At 43.7% G+C, this 27,072-nt stretch overlaps 1 protein-coding gene across 6 annotated transcripts in view; it reads right to left on the reverse strand.

The window, feature by feature from the left end:
* Nucleotides 1–27,072, reverse strand: part of TYMP (thymidine phosphorylase) — a 51,342-nt gene that overhangs the window by 14,948 nt on the left and 9,322 nt on the right. The window contains exons 1-6 of one of the 6 annotated variants that reach the window (XM_033959343.1): nt 23,123–23,434; nt 18,258–18,473; nt 10,090–10,222; nt 9,597–9,799; nt 5,411–5,509; nt 3,538–3,667 (exon numbers count right to left, since the gene is read on the reverse strand). In XM_033959343.1, the coding sequence (XP_033815234.1) occupies nt 3,538–3,667; nt 5,411–5,509; nt 9,597–9,799; nt 10,090–10,222; nt 18,258–18,377 (685 nt within the window). In that variant the 5' untranslated portion in view covers nt 18,378–18,473; nt 23,123–23,434. Of the gene's footprint in view, nt 1–3,537; nt 3,668–5,410; nt 5,510–9,596; nt 9,800–10,089; nt 10,223–17,306; nt 17,446–18,257; nt 18,474–19,836; nt 19,961–23,122; nt 23,435–27,072 lie in introns of those variants that run through there. The other 5 variants (XM_033959346.1, XM_033959345.1, XM_033959347.1 and 2 more) reach the window with 5 other exon arrangements.

Here is a 27,072-nt window from a genome sequence, read left to right on the forward strand (position 1 = left end):
GGATAACTGCGGGAAACCATCTTCAAGTCATTCTTTAAGGAGAGAGGAAAGAATCAGAATATAATTGGGCACAACCACTGACCCGCAAGCTTTGCTTTGAAGAATGCTGGTGTAGAAGGACCAAGGTTGAAATAGACACTAGAAAATGACATGGGATTATTTCCCGCGGTTATCCGCGGGGACGGGAACGGTGATGACTTTTGTCACCGTGTCATTCTCTAATAGACACTAAAGAATGACACAGGATGGTTTCCAATGGTTATCTGCAGGGACAGGGGCAAATTCTGTTTCTGTGTCATTCTTTACCCTAAAAATGCCAAGTTACCCATTTCTGGGCTGGAGATTTTGGATGGTCCTGGATTTCTGACCACTGGTGCATTACTGGTCTTACAGCATTGATTTCAATGGGCAGGTCCAGACACTACAAATCCCCCACTGCTTTGGGATGTATATTTAAAATCAGGACTAGCCAAAAAGTTTCCAGCCTGGAACTGGGTAACTTGGCATCTTTGGAACCCCAGGATAAGAGCAATGGGATTCAAATTCCACTTCCCCTACTGATACATCTCCTCTTAGGATTTGAGTGTGGTGAAGTGGTTACAGCTACAATCTCAGCACCCTGAGATTGTGGGTTCAAACCCCATGCTGCTCCTTGTGACCCTGGGAAAGTCACTTAATCCCCCACTGCCCCATGTACATTAGACAGACTGTGAACCCACCGAGAAAGATAAGGGAAAATGCTTGAAGTACCTGTATGTAAACCGCTCTGAGTGTGGTAAAACTACAAAAAAGGCGGTATACATGTCCCAATCCCTTGTGATCCAGGTTACATTTTATGACTTTCATTGCTTCATAGAAACATGATGGCAGATAAAGGCCAAATGGCCCATCCAGTCTGCCTGTCCGCAGATCCCATGTAGATTGTAAACTCTTTGAGAATTGGACTCATTGTACCTCAATTCAAGCAATGATGCCTTGAGTATCAGTTGGAAAGGATGGCAATAATCCCCAAATTATTTTAAAAGTTAAACGATGTTTGTAATGTATGCTGGTATCAGATTTCAAAGGGAAAGCATCTGCAGCTTGGCTTCAGAGATTAGCATCTGCAATGAGGGCAACACCATGATTGTCTGTCTGCTTAGCACCTGCTATTTGTACAGGAAGCAGAAAAGGTGATTTTCAATGAAATCATTTTACGTGGGTAATAGTAATTTACTGCAACCTCTTGACCAAAGCAAAAAAACTCCCAAAAGTCTATAACCCTTCTTTCAAGGAATTAAGAGTTCTAACAATAAAATGGTACAGGTTTCACTCTAGCAGCAGGAAGATTGGAATATAGTCAGCAAGTGTATAAGGGTAAATACACAAACTTTCTGTTTTATTTCTCAGAGAAAGCGGCACCCATTTTTGATTTTCATATCAGATGCTAGAGTATTTCCTTGAAGTATCTGCGATTGAAGACTTTGAACATTTTTGTTTACTGTTGTATCAGCAGTATACAGACACGGTGGCGGTTACCCGCGGCTAGCCGCGTTTAGCTGTGACCCAAAAAAATGGTCACCGCAAGTTCAGGGACAAGGCCATTTACCGCCCCATGGAGCGGTGAATGGTAGCATGGGGCGGTGAACAATCTTGAATGCGCGGTGACTGAGCGTTCGAACCGGCAGCCCACTCTCTCCCGCCGGCCGTCCATGTATCTCCCTCCCTCCTTTTCCCTTACCTTTTCTTCTTAAAATGGTGATTTCTATAAGGCTACGAGCTGTATTACAGCCGGAGCCTTGAAGTCGCATTGCGTTGCCTGCTGGTAAAAGTCTCCTCTGACGCAACTTCCTGTTTCCGGTTGCATCGGCGGAGACTTCTAGCAGGCAACCCGACGTGACTTCAAGGCTCCGGCTGTAATACAGCTCGTAGCCTTATAGAAATCGCCATTTTAAGAAGAAAAAGTAAGGGAAAAGGTAGGGAAATGCATGGCTGGCCGGCGGGAGGGAGCTGCTGGACCGCGTGAAGGGTGCTGAGGGTGGGGGGATGGAGAGGAGAAGACGCTGAAGATGGGAACGGGGCCAGGGCGGTGAAAGGGGCAGCGGGGCGGTGACGGGGCAGTGAAGGGGACGGCAGAGATGGGGATGGGGCGGTGAAAAGGACAGCGGTGATGGGGCGGTGCAGAGGATGGTGGTCCAGGGATGGGGCGGTGACGGGGACAGAAATTTTCCCCGTGTCATTCTCTAATACAGACTCCTGAAACAGGTCAGTTGGGGCCGAAACTCGATCGTGTTGAGTCATTACAATAAAGGAAATTGAACACTTATCAGTCACCTTCGTTATTTGGTTTTCTGCTTTCACATTGGTGAAGGTAGTATCTCCTATACACAAACTTTCTGTAAATTCCCATAGATGCCAAGTTACTTTTTGGCCATTCCTGGTTTTGAGCTTATATCTCAAAGTAGTGTGGGATTTGAAGTGCCTGGTCTTGCCCATTGAAATCAGTGCTGTAAGTCCCATAATGCACCAGGATGGGATGGTCAAAAATCCAAAACGGTTTGAAAATCTCCAGCCTGGAATTGGGTAACGTGACCTCTCTTGAGTTTCTGAAATAGGGCTGCAATGCACCTGAGCAGGGATGCTAGGGAGATCCAGACAAAGCTTACATCCCAGAACCGCACCCTACAGATCCACTCTCATTAAGTATAGCAAGTGATCTGTTAGCCCAATATAAACAATACTTTGTTCCTCCATGTTTCCAGTTTCTAACTACTGAACTGTCTGCAGTGTGAGAGAATTTGCAGTATTGAACCTCTTGGGCTCCAGATTTCCTCAGGAAAGGTCTATCAACATGCACATTTTTGAATGCTTGCCTATCAGTGCAAATACATGTACTCTAATACAGTGGTTTTCAACCTTTTTACACCTATGGACCGGCAGAAATAAAATAATTATTCTGTGGACCGGTATCGGTCTGTGGACCAGCGGTTGAAGAACATGGGGCTAAGTCGTGGACCAGACCCCGCCCATCTCTACCCAATCTCCACCCCAGACCCCGCCCCCATAATAGTACTAATTGCACCTTGCACGTCCCGTGCCTCATCTGGAAGCCTTCCCTCTGACGTTGCAACGTCAGAGAGAAGGTTTCCGGTTCAGGCGCAGGATGCCCGTAGGAGCCACTGCCCGTGGCTTTGTGCACTGAATCAGTTAGGAAGAGGGAGCTGGCTTGAAAATAATGCTGCATCGATCGCACCATGGACCGGCGGTTGAAGAACACTGTTTTGGGCCTGATGCACGTGCTGGCCCTGTGGACCGGATGGAAATTTCTGTGGACCGGCACTGGTCCATGGACCGGTGGTTGAAAAACACTGCTCTAATACATATTTTTGCATTAGTAGGTATTAATATATTGTCTGGTAATATAGCGGTAGCCAATACCATGCACGCCTACAGTACTTTCCATTAGTATCTAAGTAATGGTATATGGTTATCCTCAGATGTGATCCTAATCTTCTTGTTCCTGGAATGGGATGGAGTGATGGAAGGCTACAGACTTACCGGTAATTAATGGCAGACTGTCCACAGTAGCTGTGACGTCTCTTATGGCATAGAGGATTTTATCTGCTGGAACCAGCTCTTCAGTCTGCCCTATGATACAGCAGCCCACCTCCTCCAGGATCTTCCGCATCTGTGGAAATAGTTGTTCATTACTCTTCCCATTTCCATGTCTTCACTAGGGACATAAGAAATAGCAATGGATGGCCTAACAGAACAATATAAGAAACTCTGAAAAGTCACTTTTTTCATTGTGTTATCAATGAGACTCGCTGATCTCACCTAGTGTACACTATTCTTACATAGCAGGCACTATTATTAGTGGGTCCAATAATACCGAAGTGGCAAATTAATCACTAATCATTCAACTTAAAATGACATTTCAACACTGTGCTGAGAGGCATTCTGTTTTTTCAGACATGCCCAAATGTTTAAAAGGCTGTACTAAAACTCTCAATCACTGCACATACTACATGCCAAACAAGTTTGCAAATTTAGAGAACTTATCTGTTACTTTTGACGAGTATGCAACTTCCTGTTTGATTGCTATGGGTCCTGATGTGTTTCACGGCTGGCTGGCTGGCTGCCTCAGAAAACCCGTACACCAGGAATTCAAATCCAACTTCTAATGAAAAAGTGCCTAACTCAACACATACTAGGGATCTAATATCAATATACGTGGAAGGCCATAATCGAAAGAAACGTCTAAGTCCAATTTGGATACAGGGCGCCAGTCGCCCAAAGTCAGCAGCCGCAAAAGGTCCATTCTCAAAAAGTACATCCAAAATTTTTTTTTTTCCGAAAATCATCTCTCTACATCCAGGCGTTTGATTCTCCAGACCATCAAATACATCTATCTTTATACCACATTCTTGACCAGGTTTGAAACGTCCAGAACGAGACCTTTTGGGCGTGGGAGGGGCCAGCAAAGTGATGGACTGGCCACCCAAATATGGGAAGAGAGCAATGGGACACCTTACAGGGCACTGCTGTAAACTTCACAAAATGGGTGCCACATAAACATCTCAGTAGAACTCCCTTATAGGTCATTGTGAGCCTCGCAAAACTCACTATACCCACCTGTCTACAACCCCAATAGCATTATGGCTGTAGGTGCCACCTATATGGCAGAAGAGTAGGGTTTTGGGGTTTTTTGGTGGCCTCACATTTTTCACCATAAATACAGTGGTTAGAGTGACTTATGGGTCTGGGTCCTCCTCTCTATGGTTCACTAGCCCACCCCCCTCTGTGCAGCTCTACTAGGCTTTCCTATACCAAGTGCTGATGTTCTGGAGGCAGGTATGTACATTTTTATTCTGATTTTTATGGTGGTGTGAGGGGGTCAGTAAACATGGGGATAGATTCTGTACAAACTTAAGGTTTAGTTTAGTTAATTTAGTTTACAAACGTAAGGAAGTTCTTCTTCACCCAGAGAGTGGTGGAAAACTGGAACGCTCTTCTGGAGATTGTTATAGGGGAAAACACCCTCCAGGGATTCAAGATAAAGTAAGACAAGTTCATGCTGAACCAGAACGTACGCAGGTAACTCTCTAAAGTTAAAAGGGGATAGATTCCGTACAAATGTAAGGAAGTTCTTCTTCACCCAGAGAGTGGTGGAAAACTGGAACGCTCTTCCGGAGATTGTAATAGGGGAAAACACCCTCCAGGGATTCAAGATAAAGTTAGATAAGTTCCTGCTGTACCGGAACGTACACAGGTAAGGCTAGTCTCAGGGCGCTGGTCTTTGACCTAAGGGCTGTCGCGTGAGTGGACTGCTGGGCACGATGGACCACTGGTCTGACCCAGCAGCAGCAATTCTTATGTTCGTATGTTGTCCCTTGTTCATTATGAAATCAGTTCAATGTGGGTTCCTCACCTGCTCTGCAGTCTGATGAACACTGTATCCTGGCACCGACTCCAGTTTATCCAGTGTGCCTCCGGTGTGCATCAACCCTCTGCCACTGATCATGGGTACCTGAGAACAATACAATACAATTTTTATTTGTAAACTGCAAATACTTCAAAAGAAGTTCAAAGCGGTTAACAAAGACAATAATCAATACAAAAAAAAAACACATTTAAAAAATTACAACTTTTTCAAAACATTCCTTAAACAAAGGAGTTTCCAAGGCCTTTCTAAAGCTCGTATAATTCACTCATTGAACATTATGGCCTGTTCCAGGTTTCCAAGTTTATTAGATAATTTGCTATCCCTCCTATGAATGGGTTGTGTTTAGACAGCTTACAGGCTAAAAATAGAGGTGAATTTCTTAGAGAGTCAAAACAGCGAGAATGAGGGAGGTTCATTCATTGGTAATAGCCAAAATGGACTACTGCAACTCTTTACTACTTAACATCTCCCAAAAAGAAAAAAGACAACTCCAACTTATTCAAAATACTGCTATTAAACTGATCCACAACGCCAGGAAATATGATCACGTTACGCCACTATTGATTGATTCTCACTGGCTTCCTATCAGTCATCGTATTTTCTTTAAAGTTATGCTGCTGATATTTAAAACTCTAACCTATAATGAACCTCAATTTATAGCTCGAATGTTAATACCCCACACCACTATACGTCCACTTAGATCATCCTCCCAAAATCTCTTATCTATACCCTCTCTGAAAATAATAGGCACAAGAAGATCCAACATGTTCTCTGTAATAGGCCCTCAATGGTGGAACTCATTACCCCAATATGTTAAAAATGAAAAAGATCTCTCCTCTTTTAAAAAATCTTTAAAATCTCATCTTTTTAAAGACGCTTTTAAATTTTAGACTCGTTTAATTATTTACAGACTTTTAACTACCCCGTTCCCTTTTGTTTTTTTCCATTATTGTTTTTCCTCTAAAAAGAATTGCAACTTTTCCCCCTTTCCTCCCAATTCAAGTTTGTCCTGTCTTTAAAAATTTCTTTGTTATTGGGTTTGTCCTTTTGTATTTTTACCTTCTTTTATATTTTTGTACATCGCTTTGCAGACTGATTTAGCGATTCATCAAATACCAATAAACTTGAACTTGAACTTGTAAGGGAATAAATACAATATGTATTCTGGGCAACCTTCGAATACATTTCCGAATCCCTCATCCTCAAACTCCGTCTCAAACTGAAATCATGCAATTGCTCTTTAGACCCTTTCCCCTCCTATCTCTATGAGGAAATACCCGCTCAGGCCATCTCCTCCATTACCATACTCCTAAACCTCGCCCTACATTCAGGCCTTTTCTCCCCAGAAATGGGCCATATCGCCTTAACCCCTCTATTGAAAAAACCCGACCTCGACCCTTCCTCACCATCCAGCTATCGCCCAATAGCAAATATTCCTCTTTTAACCAAGATGCTCGAGACTATCATATCGACCCAACTCTCATCCTATCTAGAGAAATTTTCCATTCTCCTACCTTACCAATATGGCTTTCGCCCCAATTTCAGCACAGAATCCCTACTGACCTCCCTAATCTCCAAGGTCCAACAACTTCACTCCCGTAACAAGTTCGCTGTCCTCCTACAATTCGATCTTTCCGCCGCCTTCGACGTTGTCCACCACGATATACTGATCTACCAACTCTCCGAGATCGGCATCACCTCTACAGTCCTTGATTGATTCTCAAAATTCCTCCGATCCCGTTCCTACATTGTCAATAGGAACGGCACCTCATCCCCCCCCTGGACACCAACCTGCGGAGTCCCGCAAGGCTCACCTTTATCTCCCATCCTTTTCAACATTTATATGACCTCTCTAAAACTCCTCCATCTATCCCCCCTTGAAACAATTTACACCTACGCTAATGACATCCTTGTCCTTCTCGAGGCCAACTCGAACCTCACCAATCTCTCAGAGAACATATCTTCTTGTATCTCGAACCTCCAATCTTGGGCCCACACCGCCCAAATGAAATTGAATGAAACCAAGACAAAACTCCTTTGGCTTTGCCCAAAATTAGCTCACCTACCCGCCTCAATCCCACTGTCCTCTGGCTCCACTCTGCAGCTTGAATTCTCCAGCAAGGTCCTGGGCGTCATCATTGACTCCACATTGTCTTTCAATGACCACCTCAACTCCCTGGTAAAAAAGTGCTACTTCAGCCTACACATGCTGAGAAAAGTAAGATCCTGTTTCCATCAAAAACATTTCGCTGTTCTTGTCCAATCCATCATCCTCTCCAGATTGGACTACTGCAATTCTATTTTCATAAGCCTAACGAAGAAAAACCTTCACAAACTCCAACGGATTCAAAATGCCGCGGCCAAGCTTATCTTTGCAAAAAGTAAATTCGATCACGTCTCACCGCTTCTTTCCAAGCTTCATTGGCTCCCGATAATTTCCAGAGTTCACTTCAAATGCATCTGCCTAACTTTCAAGATCCTCCACGGCATCCTTCCTCCATTAATTCCACTCACCTGGAATTCCTCAAATCTCAATACCATCAGACCCACCCAAAAACTAAAATTATCCTTCCCCTCACTAAAAGACATCTCCCACCCAGGAAAACTGGGGACCTCCCTCCTCTTCAGATTCATCGAGCTCTGGAATAGCCTTGCCTCCCCTCTTCGGAACCTGAATGCCCTCGAACCCTTCCGTAAACATCTGAAAACCTGGCTTTTCTCAAAAACCTAACACTCCCTCCTCTTCTGATATCCCAGCCCGCTAACATTCTCCCCCTCAGATCTTCACCCATCCCTCCCTTGGAGTTCCTTTCTCATTACAATTCTTGTAAACCGTGCCGAGCTCTACAAATGTGGAGATGGTGCGGTATATAAACCCAAGATTTAGTTTAGTTTAGTTTAATTTAATATGTAAGATAGAGGGGTAAAGGAACAACATAATTGGCTTTCCTATGCTTAGGGCTGATGTTCCGGAGGCAGGTATATACATTTTTATTCTGATTGTTAAATTCTTATACTCCTTTCAGAGCAGTTGGGGCCCAGTTGTTCTGTTTAACCAGTAACACCTCTGTCTAGGACCAGTTTTGAGGGTAGGGGAATGGTAAGCAAAGCAATTGCCCAGGGCTTCAGCACCTCAAGGGCCCTTCCCCCTCTCCTTGAAGTGTTGTAGAATCGATATTACTATTAATTTTTAATGTTTAATACTCAGTCTGAACAAATAGGTCAAGATGGTTTACAAAAATAGTAGTATGTGTAAGCTTAAAATCATTGGTGGCCCTCGGAGCTGACTCATTCACACTGTGGCCCTTTACATGAAAAAAAGTTGGAGACCACTTGGGTAGGGCAAGTAGAGAAAGCGTCATTTGACAAGGGGCAGCACTGGAAACCCCAAGTGTGTACAAACCAGGAATGCCCTGCAAACCCAACCTGTCTACTCCATCCCTAGCATGCACAATCCCCCAGCTGACTCAATCTGCCCTTTTTTGTTTTTTTTAGAGGGGGAGGCCTGGCTGATGAAAGGATGCTCTCTTTGTCTGGTGGGGACAGCTGGTGAAGGGTTCCTTCTTCTCCCCTTCCTTGAGCACCAACTACTCTAGAACTGGCCCTAATAAGCGTTTGGGGTTAGGAACAAGAATAAGAAAGGAAGAGGGAATAAATAAGGATAAGAGAGAAAGGAAGGGAGAATGAAAGGAGAGGAGAGGAGGGATGAGGAAAAGGCTGACCTTTTGGGGGTGGAGAGAAATTGGGATAACTGTTCTGGACACCATGCTTAAGTACCCCATTGTGATATCTCTGCTATGACATCACTTTCTGACTGGAGTTGCAGTGACCCGTGTAGGAGCAACTGCGATCTCAGGTACAGTAGCAGATGGTCTGGAAAAGGCTTTCATGCCCCAATGCTGATGTTTTCTTCTTTTCCTCATATATTTCTTAATAATAACACAAGGCAGAAAGAAGGCACCTCAATTAACAGAAGCATGTGGGCTAGGGAGGTGGGGGTCCCTGTCCTCATAAGCTGGTGCCTTGAAAAACCTGTTCATTTTTAATGCACAGTGAATCTCTGTATCATTCAGCCATCCCCAAAAATCTCTATTGCTGGACTCAAAACAGAATATTATTACAAGCAGGTGAGTTATAATGGGAAAAGCAGCAGGGAAGCAAACCAACTTACCTTACAGCCACAAGCTGCCAAGGCTGGAGCCAGGGGAAGACTGACCTTATCTCCCACACCACCTGTAGAATGCTTGTCTACCATCACGCCGTGCCAACTCTCTGGCCACTCCAGGACTTTGCCAGACAACATCATCTCTTGGGTGAGTGAGAGTGTCTCTTCCGGATCCATGCTACGCAGTCGGATAGCCATCAGTAAAGCGCCTGAAAGTGCAAAACAGAGACCAGGAAAAGGACAGTGATTAAAATATCAAACAGCCTTGTTTCTGCCCATCAGCTGATTTGGAGCCTGTTGCTGTTATAGAGATGGGTTGGGGGTGAAACATGGCTGGGAATGGGAAGAGATAAGAAAGCAGAACATTCAAGGGGGTGCTCCCCTTTCCCCTACTCAGAGGTTCCATAACATAAAAAAGATTGAGAACAGTGGGATTAGGGCATAGGAGGAAGTATATTAAATACTAACTTGTTGTGTATTCTGGAGATGTATTTCTTACCTATCTGAGAGTCTTGGATTGATCCATGCTTCAAGGCCTGGATAAAGTGCCGGATGTCGTTTTTCTGCAGTTTCTCCCCATCTCGTTTCTTCCTGATGAGCTCTGGAAAGCTCAGGCTTTTCTCAGCCATGTTCTGTGTTGGGATAATGCAGATTATAGAATGTTCAGTGAGAAAGGATGACAATTATTTCTAGTGAGATAAGGTTAGGTTTCATCAAAGGTCCCGGGGACTGCAGGGTAGATTTGGCTTGACCCTTCACAACACTCCATTCCTATCAGCATAGAAAGACATCAAAACTCCACAGGGGAAGAGGAAAAAAACCCACAGGTCTTTGAATATTCCCATTACCTCAACATGGCTCAAGGCAAACTTATTCAGGGAGTGAGTTTAGATTCGGCTCATACTCTTTCAGTAACAGTTCAAGGAGAACTATGAGCATTCAGACAGAGTAGGTGTTTCTCTGTCCCTGGAGGGCTTATAATTTAAGTTTGTACTTAAGGCAATGAAGGATTAAGCAACCTGCCCAAAGTCATAATGAGTAGCAGTGGGATTTGAACCCTGACTTCCTTGTGCTAATCCTTCACTCTACATTGCAATACTCACTGCCATTTTGTACTCAAGCTGCCCTTGAAGCATATCCAAAGTAATGTTACTTTTTATTCTCCCTAGCTGAGCAGGAGAGATCTATCTCTTGACTATATGCCATTCTATCTATCTAGTGCAGGGGTAGGGAACTCCGGTCCTCGAGAGCCATATTCCAGTTGGGTTTTCAGGATTTCCCCAATGAATATGCATGAGATCTATTTGCATGCACTGCTTTCAATGTATATTCATTGGGGAAATCCTGAAAACCTGACTGGAATATGGCTCTCGAGGACCGGAGTTCCCTACCCCTGATCTAGTAGTACTATGGAAATTGTCAACAGCAATCACCACCCTGTGGTTCTGAGCTTTGGGTTAATGAGCACTAGACAAGCTAGATATGTCTGTGAACATGTGGCAGTAACAAGCTATATAGCTCTAGATCAGGGGTCTCAAAGTCCTTCCTTGAGGGCCGCAATCCAGTTGGGTTTTCAGGATTTCCCCAATGAATGTGCATGCACTGCTTTCAATGCATATTCATTGGGGAAATCCTGAAAACCTGACTGGATTGCGGCCCTCAAGGAGGGACTTTGAGACCCCTGCTCTAGATACTCAAAGCCTCTTTTGATCTTCCCCTAGAGACCCTCTTTTACAACTGAGTAAACCTTTAGAAAGTTTACCCAATAGCGTTATTGATCCTCTTCTGGCCTTCTGGGCCTGTCTCTCTGGCTTTAGAAACATTCAGGGCTAGATTCTCAAAACTTTGCTGTAAAAACCAATGGGCCGCTGTCGCAGCCGTTATTGTATTGATTTCAAAAAGGCGAGTCATTCTCAAAGAAATGCACATGCAAATGAGGTCGGCAGAGAGTACCGATGGCTCGCTAAATTTATATGAGTTGAGTTGCTGGTGATAGTAATCGGCACAAGCGCAGAATACACTACAAAAGAGGTGTAAATGTGTTTATGTGCCAGGAAAAGCAACGCCATAAGCGCCTTGTCAATCATAGGCATGCCAGAGCTACTGGATGAAGGGAAGGGAGAGGAGATGCAATGTCGGCTTTCAAAAAATGCATAAGACATGCCTTTTCTGCCCCCAAACTGCTATAATTCATGTAAGTCTTGTTGTTTGTTTTTAATTTCAAATTTTATCATGAACCACAGCCAGAAACACATAAGACACGACTATAACACATGCGCTCAAGAAGCATGCTTTTCTCCAAACTCCCCCCCCCTAAAAAAAAAAAAGACTATAATTTATGTGAATCATGTAGGGAGGGTTTTTTTTCCCCCATGAGCCACAGTCAAAACACACGACAGAGATGCACTTTTCACAGTACCGGCACCCCTGGACCAGTCACCGATTTTTGGTCCCCAAAAGCTGACGCCGAGCTTGGAGAATCACTTGGCGATGTTGAAGAATCCACCGGAGTGCTCCTTTAAATATTGATGAGCCCATTTGCATGGCAGAATCGGAGACTGCTAGGAAGCCCAGAAAAGACCATGCAAAGCCATTTTGATAATCCGCCGCTAAAATACAAACAACGCTAAACCGGCTGGAACCGGTTTAGCGACCTTGTTAAAAGGCAACCTTTCTTTTTTTAAGTTCAATAATCTTTATTGTAGTTTTTCATCATACAAAGGCAAATTGACTATTACAATGAATCAGTAACATAGTGAAGCATATACAGACAAACAGAACCAAAAATAAAAAAACAATAATCTTTAAGTGATCCCTAGGTCAGCCATGAGTGAAAGCAAAAGCGGTAAAATGATATCAGAGTAGCACAACCTGATACACGTAGATAGTATATAGAATATGTATATATGATAGGTTAAGTTCACTGGATATTATTTGCCTTTCTTGGTTTATTGATAAATTAGCTAAAGGATCCCACATTTAATTAAAGGATCTGAGCGAATTTTTGCGTTCGGCAGTAATTCTTTCATATTTTGCAGTCAAACAGACCACATTCCACCATTCATTATAGTTGACATTGGAAAAATCTTTCCAGTTCGCTAGTATTATATGAATTGCTATTAATATCAGCAAGTGCAACAGCTTTGAACTGTCTGGAGACAGAGACAATTGCTCATGAATTCCGCCAGTAATCAGTAGACAATATGATAATGGAATTGTGAATCCAAAAATAGAAGTGATAGTTGATCATAAGAACATAAGCCGTGCCTCTGCTGGGTCAGATCTGAGGTTCATCATGCCCAGCAGTCCGCTCACGCGGTGGCCCATCAGGTCCAGGACCTGTATACTAGCTCTCTATCTATACCCTTCTATCCCCTTTTCCTTCAGAAAATTGTCCAATCCCTTCTTGAACTCCAATACCGTACCCTGTCCTATCACTTCTTCTGGAAGCGTGTTCCAGGTGTCCACCACCCGTTGGGTGAAGAAGAACTTCCTAGCATTGGTTCTGAATTTGTCTCCTTTTAATTTTTCAGAATGCCCTCTCATTCTTGTAGTTGTCAAAAGTTTGAAGAATCTGTTCATCTCCACTTTCTCTATGCCCTTCATGATCTTATAAGTCTCAATCATTTCCCCTCTAAGTCTCCGCTTCTCCAGCGAAAAAAGCCCCAGTCTCTCTAATCTTTCAGCGTATGAAAGGTTTTCCATACCTTTTATCAAAAGCGTCGCTCTCTACTGAACCCTCTCAAGTATCGCCATATCCTTCTTTAGGTACGGCGACCAATATTGGACGCAGTACTCCAGATGCGGGCGCACCATCGCCCGATACAACGGCAGGATAATTTCTTTCGTTCTGCTTGTAATACCCTTCTTGATTATTCCTAGCATTCTATTTGCTTTCTTAGCAGCTGCTGTGCATTGTGCCGATGACTTCATTGTCATGTCCACTATTATCCCCAAGTCCCTTTCTTGGGAACTCTCACTCAATAACAGCACTCCCATTGTGTAGCTGTACCTCGGGTTTCTGTTTCCTACGTGTAAGACTTTGCATTTCTCTACATTGAACTTCATCTGCCAACTCGTCGCCCACTCCCCTAGTTTGTTTAGGTCCCTTTCTAATTCTTCGCAATCCTCTTTAGTCCTAGCCCCATTGAATAGCTTGGTGTCATCTGCAAATTTTATTACTTCGCTCTTCGTCCCCGTTTCTAGATCATTTATAAATATATTGAATAGCAGCGGTCCAAGCACCGACCCCTGCGGAACACCACTTGTGACCTTCCTCCAGTTCGAGTAGTGGCCCTTCACTCCTACCCTCTGCTTTTTGCCCGCCAACCAATTCCTGATCCATCTGTGTACGTCTCCTTCCACCCCATGGTTCTTTAGTTTCCGAAGTAGGCGTTCATGGGGTACCTTGTCAAATGCTTTTTGGAAGTCTAAGTATACAATGTCTATGGGGGTGTCTATGGGGTGATCCCAATATCCCTTTAACAGTGGACAACCGTATAACATGTCCTGAAGGGAACCAGTTGCAGTTTTGATCTTCTTTGCCATAGGCAACGGAACACTTTTTTGTTTGGGAGGCCTACAAGCTCTACCCCAGACCCTGTCCCATAATAGTACTAATTCTAATACCATTTTTTCCCATTCATTTTTCATATATACACACAATATAATCTTATTAACAATACATAATGGTTAACCACAAAATTAAACTACACAAAGCACACTTTATGTATGCTTCTCAACATTAATTCTTATCAAAACACAGATAACCTCTATGCAAATACGGGACCACAAACTAAAAGTACTAATATATATAAACGAAACCCTAAGATTCAAGACTCTGCATGCAGTACTACCCCAGAGAAATAGAAAGAAATGAATTTCTTCCTTAACTGTGCAAAACATAAACAGCAGATGTAATTTCTCAACACTGACACAATTCAGTCATTAAACTGAAAATAAAATCATTTCCCCTACCTTCTGTCTATGCTCTTAACTGTGTATACAGGGCTACCTTATCCATTTGCTGTTTTTCTCTCCTTCACTTTCTGCCATACATCCATCTTTGTCAAAAAAGCTTACAGGGACATATATATACACTAGTCAGTGAAATAACTATGATAATAAATGGGAAACTGACTATAGGTATGAATACCAGTGGTGAGAGAGCAAATGCTGTCTGAAAAATGCTCAGAAAAAGTGAAACTCTGAAGGGGGGGGTAGATACCTCCCCTTGGTAAAAGAGTTTACCATCCAATCATTGCATTTACTTTGTAAAACATCACTCTCTAACCGTTGGTAAAAACTTCAATTGGTTTTTGAAAAAATTTGCTTAGTCGACAAAAAATTGTTCAAAATTGTCATACATAAGAAAATCTCTTGCTAGGAAATCTCGCTTAATATCAGAGAACCATGCACTTATCTTTGCAGACTTTAAAGACTGTAGGTGTAAGGGCTCTGGGGTCTCAACGTGGCCCCGTTTCGATAAACTGCTTCAGGAGACCCAATACAATGCTGCACACTGGTATAAATGATATCTTCCCAAGAGATGATCGTTTGTTTTGACAAACGATCATCTCTTGGGAAGATATCATTTATACCAGTGTGCAGCATTGTATTGGGTCTCCTGAAGCAGTTTATCGAAACGGGGCCACGTTGAGACCCCAGAGCCCTTACACCTACAGTCTTTAAAGTCTGCACAGATAAGTGCATGGTTCTCTGATATTAAGCGAGATTTCCTAGCAAGAGATTTTCTTATGTATGACAATTTTGAACAATTTTTTGTCGACTAAGCAAATTTTTTCAAAAACCAATTGAAGTTTTTACCAACGGTTAGAGAGTGATGTTTTACAAAGTAAATGCAATGATTGGATGGTAAACTCTTTTACCAAGGGGAGGTATCTACCCCCCCTTCAGAGTTTCACTTTTTCTGAGCATTTTTCAGACAGCATTTGCTCTCTCACCACTGGTATTCATACCTATAGTCAGTTTCCCATTTATTATACATCCATCTTTAGCATTAACTTTTAACATTCAACTTTCTTCCATTTTTCTGCTTTCTTTTCAAAATCTACTTTTCCATGCCTTCCCTTCCCATTTATCCATGTGTACCATCTCCTCCCCTTTCTACTCCCATCTATCCATAAGAAGCATTTCTTCTTAACTCTTCCCTGCTGCACCCATTGCTGTGCACCATCTCCTCCCTCTGTCTTCCCTGCCCCTCCATTCCTATGCACCATCTCATCCCTCTTCCATGGTCAGACATCTCTATCTTCCCCCTTCCCCCCTCATATGGTCTGGCATCTTTCTCCTCTTCTTCCCATAGCCTGGAATCTCTCCTCTCCTTTCTGCCATCTGGCATCTCTCTCCTTTCCGCCCTCTTACCAAGGTCTAACATTTCTCTCCTCTCCTTTCTGCCATCTGGCATCTCTCTCTCCCCTCCTTCCCTTCCATTCTGTGGTCTGGCATCTCTCTCTCCCCTCCTTCCCTTCCATTCTCTGGTCTGGCATCTCTCCCTTCTTTGAGTCATCTCTCATCCCTCCCAGTGTAACATTTTTCCATCCCTCCTCTCCACCACTATCATGTGCAACAATTCTCCCTCTTTCTTCCTTTCCCCATATACATCATCTTTCTTACCCTCTCACACCACACACCTATGTCCAACAATTCTCCTTTCCTTTTCCATCCCCCACTAGCAGCATTTTTATCTCTCCCTTTCCAATATCCCACCTGTGCAGCATTTCTCTTTTCCTCCTTTCCTAACCCCCCCAGCCCATGCATTTGTCCTTCCCAACCCTCTCCCAGTAGGTGCAATATCTGTCTTTCCCAACCCCCTGAGCATCTGTCCTCCCTGCATTCCCAACTTCCTACCCCCAGCCCACGTGTATAATGTTATTTCCTTCCTTCCCCACTAGAGGGACCCTGCCGCATGACTTCTTTCTTTGGCTTTCAACTCTTGACTCACAAACTCTCCCACACACCTACCTCCTCCCAGGTGATTGTTTTTTTAAATCTTTAGGCAACGGCAACGAAATCATCGTCTTGCCATTGACCTGCCTCAGAAGTCTTCTTTCAGCAGCAGTTCGCCTATGCAGAAACAGGAAATTGCTGTTGAAAGAAGACTTCTGGGGCTGGCCGATGGCAAGACGTTGATTTCGTCGATGCTGCCCAAAGATTTAGAAAAACAAACACCAGGGGGAGGTGTGTGTGTGGGAGAGTTTGAGAGTTGGGAGTCAAGAGTTGAAAGCCAAAGAAAGAGGTCATGTGGCAGGGTCCCGCTAGGGGGGAAAGGAAGGAAATACTGTAAATACTCGAATATAAGTTGATCCAAATACAAGTCGAGACCCCCATTTTCCTCCAAAAAGGAGGAAAAATGGTTGACTTGAATATAAATCGGGCGGTTTAATATTCAACTGCCCTGCTCTGCACTCAGCCCCCTTCCCTCTCTCCCCTGCCAGGCTCTGTACCCAGTCCCTCCCCCCTCCCCTGTCAGATTCTGTATCCAGCATCCCCTCCCCCCTCCATGTCAGGCTCTGCACCCATCCTCCCCTCTCCTCCTCCCCTGTCAGACTCTACACCCAGCCTCCCCTCCCCCTCCCCTATCAGGATCTGAACCCAGCCTCCCTCCCCCCTCCACTGTCAGGCTCTGCACCCAGCCCCCCTCCCTCCCCTGACAGACTCTATACCCTGTCCCCCCTCACTGCCCTGTCTGTGTACCTCCTCTGCCGATTCCTGGTGGTCCAGAGGCACAGCGGGCAGGAGCAAGCTTTCCGTGATTCTGCCCCACTGCTAACCTGGTCGTCGGTGGCTGCTGGAGTTCTCTTTTCTTCAGCCATTGAGTGGCACCGAGCAGGAGCGCACTTTGGCACTGCTGCCTGGCACCGAGTGGTTTACTGACTGGCTCCCATGAATTCTTGTGATTTGCAAGAATTTGCGGGAGCCAATCAGGAAGCCAATCAGCGCTGATCAGTAGTGCCAAAGCATGCTCCTGCTCGATGCCGCTCAGTGGCTGAAGAGAACTCCAACAGCTACTGACGACAGGGTTAGCAGCAGGGCAGGAGCACGGAAAGCTTGCCCGCTGCACCTCTGGACCACCAGGGATCTGCAGAGGACAGACAGGACAGGACATGGCAGGAGCGCCAACTTTTGGGGAGGCCATGGTCCCTATGATCACCCCCCACCCCCCGTTCTGACGCCTATGTTCTTTGCTATTTTTTAGTTTGGAAAGCTTAAGCAGTGTCCAATAAGCTCTATGCATAAGAAAATATGAAGATTGTAATACAACCTTAGTCCTCGACAAATGATCTCTAGTACTGTTAATCACTAATTTTGAACTTTGTTTATTCCACTCAACCTGTAACCTCTTTAATCATTGTAAACCGCATAGAACTTCATGCGCCACCGGTGAAGATATTGTATACACCGGTGCCCGTAGTTCTTGCCAGTTCTTCATTCCAAACACATTCATTCCTGTTTGGTCTCTCAGATCTGCACACTCAAATAGTTTTGTACCAATTAGAGGCCTCTTTTGTATGAAAAGTATATTTATGACACAGCTCTCATACATCCGGGCCATTTTTTCTCCATTCCTTTGTTTTTAAGGATAGTTGAATGGCATGTTTTAGCTGTAGCCATCGAAAAAAAATTTAGGAGGTAAGTTATATTTACCAGAAAGGGTATCATACGAAATCCAGATGTTACCATCAAATAGTTGATCAGTTTGCCATATATCATTGGTCTTCCAACTTTTCCAGTTGACTGTGCGACCTTGTATGTATATATCAGCATTGTTCCATATAGAAGCGCGTTAAAGGCAACCTTAAGTTTTGAGATTCTGACCCTCAGTATCTATTAATCCTCTTCCAGGCTTCAACTTCTTTAGCTCTAGAAACAGACAACCTCTATGGTTACAACAGTGAGACGAGAGTCTTAGAAAGCAGAGTTCAAATTCCACCTCTCCCACTTACTCACCTTGACAACATGAACAAGTCAACTTTCCACGTATCAATTTTGAGTGTAAGCGCAAATTTGGAAAGCAGATAATTAAAATATTCTCCTAGAGTCCCACTGCTGTACCCCTGTCTCTAAAGACTCACCACTCTATCTCAGGCACCTCTAATGCCAATAACTTACAGCCTCTGCTGATCCTCTATTAATAATTTTGCCTTGATATTGCTAGCAAGTGCATCTGAAAGCTAGAGAGAATAGAAATTTGTAACATAGTAACATAGTAGATGACAGCAGATAAAGACCCGAATGGTCCATCCAGTCTACCCAACCTGATTCAATTTAAATTTTTTATTTTTTTCTTCTTAGCTATTTCTGGCCAAGAATCCAAAGCTCTACCCGGTACTGTGCTTGGGTTCCAACTGCCGAAATCTCTGTTAAGACTTACTCCAGCCCATCTACACCCTCCCAGCCATTGAATCCCTCTCCAGCCCATCCTCCACCAAATGGCCATATACAGACGCAGACCGTGCAAGTCTGCCCAGTACTGGCCTTAGTTCAATATTTAATATTATTTTCTAATTCTAGATCCTCCGTGTTCATTCCACGCTTCTTTGAACTCAGTCACCGTTTTCCTCTCCACCACCTCTCTCTCTCTTTCTTTCTCTTGCTCTCTCTCTCTCTTTCTTTCTCTTGCTCTCTCTTTGTCTTTCTCTCTCTCTTGCTCTCTCTTTCTCTCTCTCTTTCTTTGTCTTTCTCTCTCTCTTTTTCTTTGTCTTTCTCTCTCTCTCTTTTTCTTGCTCTCTCTCTCTTTCTCTCTCTCTCTCTCTCTCTTTCTCCCTCTTTGTCTTTCTCTCTCTCTTTGTCTTTCTTTCTCTCTGTCATAGTAACATATGGTAGATGATGTCAGATAAAGACCCGAATGGTCCATCCAGTCTGCCCAACCTGATTCAATTTAAATTTTTTCTTCTTAGTTATTTCTGGGCAAGAATCCAAAGCTCTACCTGGTACCGTGCTTGGATTCCAACTGCCGAAATCTCCGTTATAACCTACTCCAGCCCATCTAAACCCTCCTAGCCACTGAAGCCCTCCCCAGCCCATCCCCCACCAAACGGCCATACACAGACACAGACCGTGCAAGTCTGCCCAGTACTGGCCTTAGTTCAATATGTAATATTATTTTCTGATTCTAGATCCTCAGTTTGTCTGTGCTACACTGTAACCAGACAAGAGAAAAAATTAACAGAAAGCAAGTCACGGGTCAGTGCTCATTCCTCTCATGTCTCCAATATTTACATACCATGTAAGGAAAACTTTCCAGGAATCTTGTAGCTTATGCCGCAGTGCCTATCTGATATGTCAGAAACCCTCTATCTGAACGAGGCTGCATCAGTGAGCTCCATCCACTGCTTGCAACAAACCAAACGGAGAACCTCTGAGTCCACAGTCATTTGGTTGGCGGTGGGGGAGGAAGAGTCATACTTATTATTTTAATTATGTAACGATAGAAAGGGAACAAAGAGGAACGACAGAGAGGAAATGGGGAAAATAAGATCTCAAAACATAACCAAAGTTTATATCAGACCACAAACGAAACTTTGACTTATCTTTTGTTCTGTTAATCAGGTTTTCTATTCTGCCTTTACTTGTTCAGTTCAAGGTCGGATTACATTACAAGAGGTTGGGTCAGTTACCAAGGAAGTTACAATGGACAGTTTGACATGGACCGTCATTAGAGTTGCCTGTACCTGGGGCCATGAGGGGATTAAGTGACTTGCCCAGGGTCATAAGGAGCAGCACAGGGTTTGAACCCACAATGTCAGGGTGCTGAGGCTGTAGCTTTAACCACTGCGCCACTCTAGAAATCAAAATGTAGTAAAAGTGAGCCAAGTATAGGACAATCAAGCCATTGTGACATCACTGGTGAGGTTGGCTCTTATTGGTGGAATGAGGCATTATGATGTCACAATACCAGCTCTGGCTATCAGAGGCTGAAACTCTTCACACTGTTTATTTACTCAATTTTCTATACCGTTCTCCCAGGGGAGTTCAGAACAGTTTACATGAATTTGTTCAGGTACTCAAGCATTTTTCCTTGTCTGTCCCTATGGGCAATTGGGGGTGGGGGGGAATTAAGTGACTTGCCCAGGGTCACAAGGAACAGTGTTGGTTTGAACTCACAGCCTCAGGATGCTGAGGTAGCTTTAACCTGTGCACCACACTCTGAACCCGAGATAGCGATCACACCCCACAAAAGATCGATGCACAAAGGTTAAGTCAAAGTTTCTGTTTCTGATATTGTGTTCCTTTGGATTTTTGTATTTAGAGGGCACTACCAGCAATTATATATATATATATATTTCTTTTTTTTTCTTTTTTTTTTTTTGGGGGGGGCCTTCCCCTTTTGATGAATGTTTTCCTCACTGAGTATTTGCCAGCTGGTAGCTGATACTTATACTGGTATCCCTGTTACTCCTATATACGAGGGGGTGCTGAAAAGTTCTCAGAACAGAATGACGTGGATATGGTTCAATCAATGATCTAAGACAATGACAAAGCATAGAATTTTGTTTCTGCAAATTGGTATTTAATGAAATAAGATAACACTCTTTACAGCTACAGTGGCAAAATAATTTAGGAAGTTGGTTGATTGGAGTCACTGCCCAGGAAAAGGATCTAGGTGTCATCATTGAGGATACGTTCAAACCCACAGCTCAATGTGTGGCGGCAGCAGCTAAGAAAGCAAATAGAATGTTAGGAATTATCAGAAAAGGAATGGAAAACAAAGATGAAAATGTTATAATACCTTGGTATCCACTCTGTGTGCAATTCTGGTTGCTGCATCTCAAAAAAGATAGAGCAGAAATAGAAAAGGTACAGACAGAGCAACAAAAATGATAAAAAGGATGGAGAAACTTTCCCATGTGGAAAGGCTAAAGCAGCTAGGGCTGTTCAGCCTGGAGAAGAGTCAGCTCAGGGGCGATATGATAGAGGTCTATAAAATACCGAGTGGAGTAGAACAGGTAGATGTGAATCGCTGGGAGCATGCAATGAAGCTACTAAGGACTGAGAGCATGCAATGAAGTTACTAAGTAGTAAATTTAAAGCAAACCAGAGAAAATATTTCTTCACTCAACATGCAATTAAACTCGAATTCATTGCTGGAGATGTGGTGAAAGCAGTTAGCTTAGCAGGGTTTAAAAAAGGTTTGTATACTTTCCTGAAGCGGAAGTCCATAAGCTGTTATTAAGATGGACTTGTGGAAATCCACTGCTTATTCCTAGGATAAGCAGCATAAAATCTGTTTTATTCCTTGGGATCTTGCCAGGTACTTGTGACCTGGGTTGGCTACTGTTGGAAACAAGATACTGGGCTCGATGGCAACTCGTATGTTAACTGTATAAACTTTTTGGAGGGGTAAATCTTATTTCACTGCAGAAAAGGACTTTTATATGACCTGATTGTATGAGTCTTTGGTAGGAAGAGTTTGGGCAAAGTGGAGGCAGAGTTGCGAAGTGTAGATGCATTTTATAAGTGCATAAATTTCCCCCTCTGTCAAGCAGGTGTAAATATATACAAGTGCATATTTAAATCTGTATTTATTAAAGAACAGTAGGAAAAACACATTATAGCATTCCATGATAGGACAAAATTCCATGTCGCGTACCAATTCCTAAAAATAAGGATCAAACTGAATCATGTAAAGTACTGGTAACCAATGTTTTTGCATAAGAGTGGAGTACTGTGTCCATATTTTCTTGCCTGGCATATAAAAAACCAAATTGCAGCATTGGGAAGAGTCTGGTGTCTTTCAAATTTGCTTAAGAACTACCTGTATAAATTGTGTTACAGTAGTCTAAATGAGGCATCAAAAAATGTATGAATTGTGGTGGCATCAAAACAGGTGCATAGTAACTGAAGTCAATGTAAAGAAACAATACCCTTCCTAATCACAGTAAAAACCTGAGAAAACAAAGATAATTAATTGTTAATGGCCATGCCTAGATCTTATCTGGGTACAATTGTTGGATGTCTAAAACAACCAGTGGTCTAGGATCTAGAATCAGAAAATAATATTAAAAATTGAACTAAGGCCAGTCCTGGGCAGACTTGCACAATCTGTGTCTGTATATGGCCGTTTGGTGGGGGATGGGCTGGGGAGGGCTTCAATGGCTGGGAGGGTGTAGATGGGCTGGAGTAGGTTTTAACAGAGATTTCGGCCGTAGGAACCCAAGCACAGTACCAGGTAGAGCTTTGGATTCTTGCCCAGAAATAGCTAATAGGTTGGGCAGACTGGATGGACCATTCGGGTCTTTATCTGCCGTCATCTACTATGTTACTATGATCCTATGATCCACTAAGCAATTGTTTTATCAGGACTAACTGATGGCAAGTTAGTCATGAGGTAACAGGCAGCATCGAAACAGAGGTAGAGAGGAGTTAAATCAGGATTGTGAGATGCAGTGCACAAAAGATTTGAGCCAAGCTAAAACTTGACCTTGTATCCCAATCTCTGAACTACCAAAGCTCATGACAGTATAATTTTGTTTCTTAAAGCAAGCAAGAAAATAGAAAATTCTCCATACCTGTGCAAGAGAGTACACGTTTCTGCTCTGTCCCTGGGCTAGCAGCCTGCTCCTGGAGCTCTTCACAGCAGCCTGAAGCTGACCTGAAGCTCTTCTGTGCAAGTGTCAGCTCCTTCAACTTTTAATAGGGACATCTGTGCCTTGCAATGAGTCAGCTCCAACAGCTCTGACCCAGTGCCAAGGAGTTTCTCCTCCAGCTCTGCATAATGACCAGAAACTCCCCTGTCCTTATGCCAGGTAACCAGTTCCTTCAGCTCTGGACAGCAGGCTGAAGCTCCTCTGTGCCTGTGCACGCAGTCAGCTCCTTCGACTTTTAATAGTTTCTAGTTTCAAGTTTTATTATGGATTTGATTAATCGCTTATTCAAAATTCTAAGCGATGTACAAAACAGGAAAATTACAAATTTCTAATAGGAACATTAAGTTCCTCTGTGCCTTGGAATGAGTCAGCTCTAAGATCTCTGTCCCAGTGCCAGAGAGTTTCTCCTCCAGCTCTGTCCAGTGGCCTGAAGCTCAGCTGTCCCTGAGCCTAGTGGTCAGCTCCACCAGCTCTTTACAGAGACCTTCAATTTCTTTATCTCTGTGCTGGGGGATCAATTTGTCTAGTTCTGGACAGCAGTGTGAGACCCCTCTCCTCTGTCCCAGTGTCAGGGACTCTGTTCCTTTGTCAGAGATTCTGCTTCTGGTTCTTTACGGCAGCCAGTGACATGAATGATCCAATAGGAGAAACTAGGGCCACACATCAATTAAACATTTTAATCACTCAATTAATTGTAACCGCACAGTTAATCACATAAATTGGCCAACAGATAGTTTTAATTTCTGGCACACCATTTTATGTAGTAATCCTGACTATGTCAGAGATGAACTCTCTCCCCTGACATGCAACATCTCTTCTTTGTCTCTGTGTGTGTCTTTCTCCCCAGCCATCAAGGATCTATCTTCTCTGTCTGTTTGTCTCTCTTTCTTCCCACCTCCACATCCAGAATCTCTCTATCTCTCTAGTCTACCTCATCCAGCTTTGCCTCTCTCTCTTCTTCACCCTTACCATCCAGCATCATCTCATCTCTCGCTTCCTTCTCACCTTGTCTTTCTCCCCAGCCATCAAGGATCTATCCTCTGTCTGTCTGTCTGGTTATCTTTCTTCCCACCTCCACATCCAGAATCTCTCTCTCTAGTCCACCTCATCCAGCTTTGCCTTTCTCTCTTCTTCGCTCTCACCATCCAGCATCATCTTATCTCTCGCTTCCTTTTCACCTTGTCTTTCTCCCCAGCCATCAAGGATCTATCCTCTCTGTCTGTCTGTCTTTCTTCTCACCTCCACATCCAGAATCTCTCTCTCTAGTCCACCTCATCCAGCTTTGCCTCTCTCTCTTCTTCCCCCTCCCCATCCAGCATCATCTCATCTCTCACTTCCTTCTCACCTTCCAACAATACCTGTCTCCCTCTCCCCTCACCCAGTATCATCCCATCCCTCTTTCATCCCTACCATCACAATCCAGTGTCACCCGGTCTCTCTGCTCCCTATCTAGCATTATGTCATCTCTTTCTTCCACTCACCTTTCAACAGTCTTACTCCCCCATCCTCATCACCACAATCCAGTACCTCTGTTAGTAGTAGCAGAAGTAGAAATATTACTCTCACTCTCTATCTCTCTCTCCACCTCCCATCTAGCATTTTCCCATCTCTCTCTCCCCCCACATACAGCATTGCTCCATGTTTTCTCCTTTCCTCTCCCCCCTTCCCTACTCACTCACTGGTTTTTATGCTGGGTCTGCTGCTTCTCCAGGTCTGCACGTTGATGGCATTGCCAATAGCAAACAGAAGGCAGGCAAAGGACCATGGATGACTCTGATGTAACTTCCTGTTTCAGAGGGGCTTGACCAGCAGAAACAGCAGTGGTGGTGACATGCACTGAATAATGGCTCTACACCTGCCTTCTGTTTGTGCAGCTGCCACTTCACTGTACAAACCCAGAGAACCAGCAGGCCTGGTGGAGGAGTCAGTGTGCAAGTCAGTGAGCCAGTGGGCTGAGAGAGACAGGGTGATGCTGGATAGCAGGGGAAGGGGAGAGATAGGACGATGCTGGATGGTTGGGGGGGGGGGAGGGAGACAAAAAGGGAGCAGTGGGCCTGGCTGGTGAGCAAGCGGGTGGGCAGCAGGAAGGAGAAGCTCATGATCAGGGCCATACTTTAACATACACAAAAATGTTAGGGACCCTTTTATTAAGCTACATTAAGTGCTAACACCTGCCTAATGCAGCAAAAATGAACTAACGCAGGATGCACTAAAGTGCCCTTCGTTACGTTTGACATTTGCATATGCTAAGCACGTGGTATTTATTTTTTTGTAATTTATTTCCATGGGGTGTGTCAGGGATGAAGAGTGAGTGTGGAAGTGATACTGGTTAGTGCATGCACATTAGCGCGATTAACACAGGAGCCCTTATCGCATCTTAAATAGGAAGCGGTAGGGATTTCACCATTAATTAGCACAGAAGAACATAAGAATAGCCTTACTGGGTCAGACCAATGGTCCATAAAGCCCATTCGCACGGTGGCCAATCCAGGTCACTAGTACCTGGCCAAAACCCAAAGAATAGCAACATTCCATATAGAATCTCAAAGAATAGCAAGATTCCGGAACCCCAATGAGCGCAACATTCCAGAGCTGAGATTGTGATGTCATAATGCCTCATTCCTCAGTGCCTCAGAGCCAGCCTCATCAGTGATATTGCAATGGCTTGATTGTCCTATACTTGGCACACATAAAAGCATAAGAATAGCCATACTTGATCAGACTAATGGTCCATCAAGCCCTGTAGCCCGTTCTCACGGTGGCCAATCCAGGTCACTAGTACCTGGCCAAATCCCAAAGTGTAGCAATATTCCATGCTACTAGGGTAAGCAGTGGCTTCCCCTGTGTCTTTCTCAATAACAGACTATGGACATTTCCTCCAGGAACATGTCCAAACCTTTCTTAAAACCAGCTACACTATCTGCTCTTACCACATCCTCTGGCAACGCGTTCCAGAGCTTAACTATTCTCTGAGTGAAAAAAAAAGTCCTCCTTTTTCATGGCCACACAAGAATAGGCTTAGTGACCGATGAAAGGACCCATTAGGCCAATTTGTTAGCGCAGTTTAGTAAAAGAGCTGCTACTCATTAAGCGTGCAATTAAAGCATTGAATTGCATCTCTGATGCTTTATTCTTGACTTTGCTGTTTGTGGTAATCCTGAAAATATGATTGGTTAGGTGTGTCTTCAGGGAAAGATTGAGAAGCACTGCCATATGCCACTGAGAGATGATATTTGTCACTGAACATGTGGAGGGGCATAATCAAAAGCTATGTCTAAATCCGATTCGGATGTATGGCGCTAAATGCCCAAAATCAGCAGCGGAAAAATGTCCTTTCTCGAAAAATATGTCTAAATTTTTTTTTTGTTTTTTTTCTGAATGAATATTATTTTCTCCCTTTGCTCATACATGTCCAGGGTGGGGGGTGGGGGAGGGAATATTTTATGATTTATTATGCTTAAGTACAATTGTTGGATATAAGGGGGAAGGGATATTTGATGTGAGTTAAACTTTAATGGAATTATAAGTGATGTTAAAGTATAAAATGATTGTATATTATGTTTCACTTGTTGAAAGTTTTAAAAATGAATAAAGATTAAAAAAAAAAAGAATCATCTATCTGGACATCCAGGCTATTGTTCATTCAGCCAGGTCGTCTATCTTTATACCACATTCTTGACCAAAATTTCATCCAAGTCCCAAACGCCCAGAACAAGACCTTTTGGACGTGGGAGGGGCCAGCATTGTGATGGACTGGCCACCCAGACATGGCAACAAAGCAGTAGGGTACCTTACAGGGCACTGCCGTGAACTTCACAAGCAAGAGCCACGTCTTAAACCAAGGTTAAAGAGCAGGAACAGCTAAGCTAGTA

The sequence above is a fragment of the Geotrypetes seraphini genome, chromosome 9, assembly GCF_902459505.1.
Source record: "Geotrypetes seraphini chromosome 9, aGeoSer1.1, whole genome shotgun sequence".
Lineage (NCBI taxonomy): Eukaryota > Metazoa > Chordata > Amphibia > Gymnophiona > Dermophiidae > Geotrypetes > Geotrypetes seraphini.